General features: G+C 42.4%; 1 protein-coding gene across 1 annotated transcript; it reads left to right on the plus strand.

Moving 5' to 3' along the window:
* Positions 1-329: 329 nt before the first annotated feature.
* LOC129410535 (ribonuclease inhibitor-like) lies at positions 330-5,178 on the plus strand. The gene is made up of 3 exons (XM_055158943.1): positions 330-506; positions 1,788-1,964; positions 3,863-5,178. Exons 1-3 carry the CDS (start codon positions 355-357, stop codon positions 4,059-4,061), a joined length of 528 nt encoding a protein of 175 aa, XP_055014918.1. The 5' UTR covers positions 330-354; the 3' UTR covers positions 4,062-5,178.
* The last annotated feature ends 2,185 nt before the right edge of the window (positions 5,179-7,363 follow it).

Here is a 7,363-nt window from a genome sequence, read left to right on the forward strand (position 1 = left end):
TTTTGTTATTATGAAATTATTCTTGAATCCACTCATAATACAATTTAAATACAAGTTATTCTTCACTTTAAGCCAAAGTGTTGTCAGTGTCCTCTGTTGTTACTCCCTCAGGCTCCTTCGCACCTAGAATCTCTCTGAATCTGGCCTATTCCTCGTTTTTTCATATCCAAATACTTCAAAAAGGGTACAGAAAGCACCTTAAGTGCTACATTGTACATTTGGAGAAATGAGTTGAAGCTGTGGGGACTTGGTTCAGTTAAAGACAAATAGTGTGTTAACAATGGAGTGTCATATAAGATGTATAACCACATCATGTTTTTTTTATTCAGATTGGACCGCTGTGGTTTGTCAGAGATGAGCTGTTCCTCTCTGGTCTCAGCTCTGAAGTCCAACCCCTCACATCTCACACAACTGGACTTGGGTCATAACACAGACCTGTGTGATTCAGGAGTGTTTCATCTGTGTGGTTTTCTGCAGAGTCCAGACTGTCGACTGGAGACTCTCAGGTCAGTTCACTGTCTCTTACAGTAGCGTGCACACATAGACACCAGGTGTTGCTAAAGCACCTGCCCCTTTACCCTCTTACCCTTAAAAAGTGGCCTTTTGAAAGTTCTTTTTTTTTTTCTTTTTTTTTTTTTTTTTTTTTACAGTGTACTGTGTTCTATGTTGACATGATCATCTAGAAATGCTGGGCGATTAAAAGCGTGTGATAATAATGGCTTGATATGCGCCCCCTCCGCACACACCTCAGTCTCTAGTTTAATTGAAATATCTTAAAAGCTGTCTGCCTTCTATTTTTAATTACACAAAGTGGTTTGGTGGTACTAAATCTGGCATTAAGACATAATAGCTATTATTTTGTACCAACCATAAGTTATTTCTGTGTTATGAGACTTGCAGTAATCCTCTATTCCAAGGGTGGGCAAACTATGGCCCGGGGGCCATAGGCAGCCCTTTAAACCTTTTAATCCGGCCCACCGAACTTGAATAAATTACAATAATAAACCTTGTTTGTGTTTTATTTTTCCTGCATTTCCGGTGTTTCCCAGTAGATGGCGCACTATATATACACTGAGGTGCGGCGTATTATGTTGGCCGCAATGCTTTATGGGGAAGTAGTTTTGGGCACCGTATGAGGTGAGTGAGTGAGGTAGAAGTGTTCAAGACATAAGGCTGCACTGTTTTCATTTAAAGTGGGTTTTGAGCAATATCAAAATAATATGTCATGTCACATATCCTGATGCGTGGAATGTCTGAAGGGTGTGGTGTTACTGCGTGCATCAGTGCTTACATGTTTTTCCTTGTGGTGTGGGTTCCTGTTTCTCAATGAGGTCCAAGTGTGCAGGATGCACACGCCCCTGAGGTGTGCAGAGAGGAGCAGCCCTTCTACACTTTTCATGCATTCTGAAACTTACATGTCCTAAAATTGTGCGTAGTGAAAAATACATCCTTCATGAGAGTAAATACGAGTGTAGTTGAGCTGGGCTCTTAACACGTCATGTTCTGTCTCCTGTCCGGCCCTTCAGTCAAATTTTAGAACTTTATGTGGTCCCCGAGCCAAAAAGTCTGTCCACCCCTGCTCTATAAGCACCATCTATATTTCTGTGGACGTGAACCACATCATGTTTTCTTTATTCAGATGTGTTCAAGGTTTGAACTAAAGTCATGTTTTGGAGAAATGAGTTGAAGCTGTGGGGACTTGGTGCAGTGAATGACAAATAGTGTGTTAACAATGGAGAAAAAGTGTCATATAAGATGTATAACCACATCATGTTTTCTTTATTCAGATTGTACAGATGTGGTTTGTCAGAGATGAGCTGTTCCTCTCTGGCTGCAGCTCTGAAGTCCAACCCCTCACATCTCACAGAACTCCACCTGGGTGGTAACACAGACCTGTGTGATTCAGGAGTGTTTCATCTGTGTGGTTTTCTGCAGAGTCCAGACTGTCGACTGGAGACTCTCAGGTCAGTTCACTGTCTCTTACTTGTGTCATGTTTCAGAGCTTTCACTAAAGAGCTCGGCCATAATAAGCTCTAGTATTTACTCTGGACTTGGACTCAGAGATGGTAGAGTAGCAGATGATTGTACTCGAGTAAAAGTACTGTTACTTTTATATGACATTAGTCAAGTAGAAGTAAAAAAAGTAGTGTTCCAAAAGTGACTGGAGTAAGAGTGAAGATATTTGAGGAAACTCCTGCTCTTCAGTAAGTGTAACAGAGGAATTGTCTGGATATAAATGTAGATTTAGAATTGGAAGTGAATGTCACATACAAAAGTGCTTCTTCTGCTATTTCCAACACAGACCATAAATATTACAAACACTTCATCATATCTGAAGGGACGGGCCAAGAAACACATCTTTTCAAATCATTTCATATTGTCAACATAAAACTTGAGTCACTTATAAACATGGAACAGTGAGAATCAAAACTTTGAGCTAAGAAAGAGTACTGTTACTTTAATACAAATATTACTCAAGTAGAAGTAAATGTGTGGCTCAATAAGATTATTATGAAACCAAAGAAAATCCTATAAAAGGTAACACAAGTGAATATAAGTGAGAAAAATATACAGGGGAAAAAGTGTTGTAACGTAACAAGGACCATCAATAGATAATGGATCTTGCAACTGAAGCTGCAAATCTGCCACAATCTCAATCATAATTGCTGTGACCTGAAATGTTTTATTGTTTTGGTGAGTTATTTAACATTTTGAGGGGCTGGATGATGCCATCAACCGAAAATAAAACTGTTAATATCTGAAGAACCATAACTGCAAAAATGAAACTTTTTGCAGCACAAGCGATTGACATACTATAGTTTTTGTGTAGGTTTGTGTTTGATGGGGCCAACATCACAGAGGTTTCTTCTCCTCACGTGTGACTCTACAGCAGTGAGCTGGAGTCAGCACGAACACGACTCAAAGAAAGTGCTCGCCAAAGTCACAGACGCTGCTTATACTTATACTTATACTTTAGCTCGTGGTAAAACTCGCCTTTACTTCACGCGGCCTCTCGTCTGCATCTAGTGACGAGACTGATCTGTGTGTAAATCAAACGCCAAATGTAACACAAATGTAACACTGACGGACGAGCCCCAGTGTTCAACAGCAGCGCTGAGAGACCAGGGGACGAGCGCGGGGACAGTCCACATGTGAAGTGTGTCGATTATTTCTGACACAAAACTGATACATGAGAGTATTCAGCCAATGTAAAAGTGTGTGTGCTCAGCTCCTGAAGGACATTGGACTGTTCAAGTCTACACATGAACCTGTGTCCTACAGTCAGGACATGAGACAGACTTTAGGACATGAGACAGACTTTAGGACATGAGACAGACTTTAGGACATGAGACAGACTTTAGGACATGAGACAGACTTTAGGACATGAGACAGTACTTAGGACATGAGACAGTTTTTAGGACATGAGACAGTTTTTAGGACATGAGACATTATAACATTAAACGTGTGTATCTCACAAGTATTCTTATTGTGAGTGGACACGCCTCTCCACAGATCTGACCTGTAACTTGGCTTGTGCCCTGCTGGTCTCCATGGCGATAGAAAAGTTTAATGCCTAAACGTGGAACAGTTCCAACAAAACAATAACGTTTCCATGGAGACGAGAAAGGGAGTGAACCCTGCGTCGTCTTTAAGTCAGAGAAGTGTGACTTGTAAATGATTTGAGTCAAGTAGAAGTGAAAAGGACCGGTCCAAGGAACGACTCCGGGCTCAATGCTGGACAATTGTTCTGGTCCATTTGGACTTCAGTATCAAGATTTACAATCAACTTAAATTCAGAAAGTCTCTATAAACACAATCTACATTTGTATGGACTTTAACACATCATGTTTTCTTTATTCAGTTTGGTGTGGTGTGGTTTGTCAAAGAGGAGCTGTTCCTCTCTGGCCTCAGCTCTGAAGTCCAACCCCTCACATCTCACAGAATTGGAGCTGTATGGTAACGACCTGAGTTCATCAGATGTGAAGGAGCTCGAGGAGCTTAAACAGAGTCGTCACTATCGACTGGAGACACCTGAAGTGAGTAGTGACTTTATGTTTTGAGCCTGGAGCAGTCGCACACATTTCCTTCTGTCCTCAAACTGACTCATGGAGCGGCTCCTTACAGTTTTTTGATTCACTTTGACACACTTCTCTATTGAACACTGACATTTACTAAACAGCTCACACACAACTCCAAACAGAGTTGGAGTTTTCCTAAACTCTAACTATGAGGACGGCATTGATCTGATCAACTCTATTTATGCTGAACAAACAGAAGAGACGTCAGATTAGCAAACACATCACAGTGTTTCTCTAGATTCTGGGGAGACTTTGGTGGCTCTGATCATTTCCATTTGAATCATTTCATCTCATACAATGAGTGGAGTTTAAATGACCTTTACTGTCTATATTTGACCTTCAAGCCGTCCTTTTTGACCTCTATACTTACTTTAAATGTTTAGAATAAGACAAAAGTGTGATGTTGTGATGCCAGTGTAAAGTCCAGGTTGTTTTTAGACTATGGGAGAGAAGTTTAGACTCTGAGGGCCACCGTAGTCTCCTCTATTAAAGTGAAACTGTGCATCAGCACTGCTTCTGCTGCATGTGATGTCTGTGTTGGTAAATGGTCACATTTTTCTATAGTGCTTTTCCACCTTCAAGGCACTCAACAACGAGGAACCACTCACCCATTCACACACACACAAGTGTCTTGCCCAAGGACACAACAACAGCATTCATCTGTGGGAGCTGGATCACACCAGCCAACCTGTGATGTTTATGTTGAGAGTTGGATTCAAACCCTCAACCTTCAGATCAGTGGGCAAATGCTCTACCAACTGAGCTACTGCTGCCCCAGAATCAAACAGGACATTTAGCTACACATTTTAACCATCACTCCTCTATTCAAATTTGACATATTTGACACATAAAAAAAATAACAAATATAAAATAGCTACAACTTAAATGTCAAACTGGAGCTACTGGCAATGGTGAAAACAAACTGCATAGGCTCATGATATCTGCAGTAGTGTCCCATAGTGACCTGACCTATAACTTTGTACACAACTCGCTGCACATCAGCCCGGAGCAGAAGCTCTGAGTTCGGGAAACAGCAGCATCCACAGCACTAAAGACACAGGAGCATCACTGTAGCGCGCAGCCCCTCAGGACGGGGCTGGGGTCTGGTCCTTGGTCTTGTGCCGTCTTCTGTGCGTTGGTCAGAGGCTCTGTCCTTCATGTGCTGGTTGTGAACAGGGATGAGTAAGACCAGTGCACAATGGACAGGGTCTGAGCGGATCCATGTCACCGTCTGCACGCTGCTTCTGTGCGGGGAAAACAAGAATGTGCTGTGGACCACAGGTCCGGGCGGGCTGCTCCTGTCCTCTGTGCTCGAGGACTGTGGCTTGTTCCGAGGTGGAGCAAAGCATCCGGACAGAAACACAAATCCAGTTTGGTTGGTTAAATGTTGTTTTGAGCGTCCGTCCTCCACGCTCTCTGGGTTCTTCCCAGGAAAAGCACTTCTCACGGCGGGGCACCTGACTTCACTCCATGTCATCTGAGCCCAGTCTGAACCGGAGCTGCTCCCGCTGGTTCAGGTGTCTGGTTTGGGTCTAGTCTGACTGTTGTATTTCTCACACTAGGCTAAAAGCAAGACATTTTTTAAGTTGTATCAACTGAATAGGCTATTGCCTATTGCCATAAAATTATTTGGTTAATTAATAGCCTAAAATAACAGATGCTGGTTGCTACATGGACACTGGGAACACCGGGACCTGAAAGTGAAACAGTGTGAACAGGTGAATTCAGGTTAAATTGAATCATTTCTGATCTCTGTTTCTCCACAGGTGGAGTTGGCCTTGACTCTTTGGGCTCAGCTTCCTCTTCACCACAGCGGTCAGATACAGCGACCACATCACTGCCGACGCTGCACCAATCCACCTGTCAATCTCACGCTCCGTCCTCCCCTCACTCGAGAACAAGACCCCAAGATACTTGAACTCCTCCACTTGATGCAGGGACTCTCCACCCACCTGGAGAGGACAAGACACCTTTTTCCGGCTGAGAACCATGGCCTCGGACTTGGAGGAGCTGATCCTCATCCCAGCCGCTTCACACTCGGCTGCAAACCGCCCCAGTGCACATCGCAGTTCCTGGCCTGATGAAGCCATCATTATCTGCAAACAGCAAAGATGAGATCCTGTGGTCCCTAAACTGGACCCCCTCCGGCCCCTGACTGCACCTAGAAATTCTAGTATTTATTGTATTTCTTCATAAAAAGCGGTAAACAGCATTGATTAGACAAGCTGGTAAGACTTTGTTATGACTAAGCAGTGAAATAGTGAAGGTGGTCTTACAAAAAATCTCATAAAAAAAGAACACCTCTAAATTAAGAGATGCAGCTTTAGTCGACACGTGAGGTGAAATGATGAAATATGTTTAAGGAAAAAAAATGTTTAATTTGAGCCTTTTGTTTCCAAGTCAAGTTTAATTCACTTACAAAACACAGAAGGTCCCACCGAGATTTGAACTGAGATCACTGGATTCAGAGTCCGGAGTGTTCACCATTACACCATGAACCTGTGACTTTACACGAGGAGACAGTGACACCTGGTGGACATGGAGAGAAGTACAACTACGGCTCTACGTGCGACTCTTCTTATACTTGTCTGTGTGCAACAGGTGAAGACTACGACATGTTAGAATCGTAGACTGTTTATATGGTTGGAATGAATTATTGTAAGAGTCACTTTGAAACTTTAGACTTTTATTGTCCCCAAAGGCTCGTTTGACAAACACAGCAACAACAAACACAGACACATGACAGTAGACATTACAGTGCACTCAGCGGGGCCTGTCCAACAAACATGTGATGGCCGACGGGAATAAAGAAAACACCTTTATTTACTCAAAATCACGTTTCAAGTGTCAGAAAAATGTCTAGCCTAAACTGTGCCAAACGTTTAGAACTCTACTGTAGATTTCAATGTTTTTGTCACTTGAGGAATTGTTCTGCAGCGACACGTCACCTCCACCAGATGGCGCCACTTCCACGTGAAGCTTCGATCTGACCCTCCTCAGCTTTTACTCTTCAACTATTATTCTTTTCCTGAGCACTTTGTTGTGATGCTGCAACGTAATTTTCATTGTGATTTTATATGACAATAAAGGGAAGTGTATTTACGCAATAATGAGCTCGGTAATTGAAAAAGTTGCAGGTTGAATGCCCATTTATCGGTTAATCATTTGCTCGGTGTTGAAAATAATCAAATATTTAAAACGGCAGCGCAACTTTCTGGAAATTGCACATCACCTGTACAATTCTATATTTTATTTTTATTTTGACTTGTACATTTACATTTATA

The sequence above is a fragment of the Boleophthalmus pectinirostris genome, unplaced genomic scaffold (assembly GCF_026225935.1).
Source record: "Boleophthalmus pectinirostris isolate CB_2022bp ecotype Guang Dong unplaced genomic scaffold, ASM2622593v1 HiC_scaffold_23, whole genome shotgun sequence".
NCBI classification, from domain to species: domain Eukaryota; kingdom Metazoa; phylum Chordata; class Actinopteri; order Gobiiformes; family Gobiidae; genus Boleophthalmus; species Boleophthalmus pectinirostris.

Coding starts and splice junctions, on each gene's coding strand:
- LOC129410535 (XM_055158943.1), top strand. CDS start 355: ATGAGCTGTTCCTCTCTGGTCTCAGCTCTGAAGTCCAACCCCTCACAT. Junction 507..1,787: donor TGTCGACTGGAGACTCTCAG/GTCAGTTCACTG, acceptor TTCTTTATTCAG/ATTGTACAGATGTGGTTTGT. Junction 1,965..3,862: donor TGTCGACTGGAGACTCTCAG/GTCAGTTCACTG, acceptor TTCTTTATTCAG/TTTGGTGTGGTGTGGTTTGT.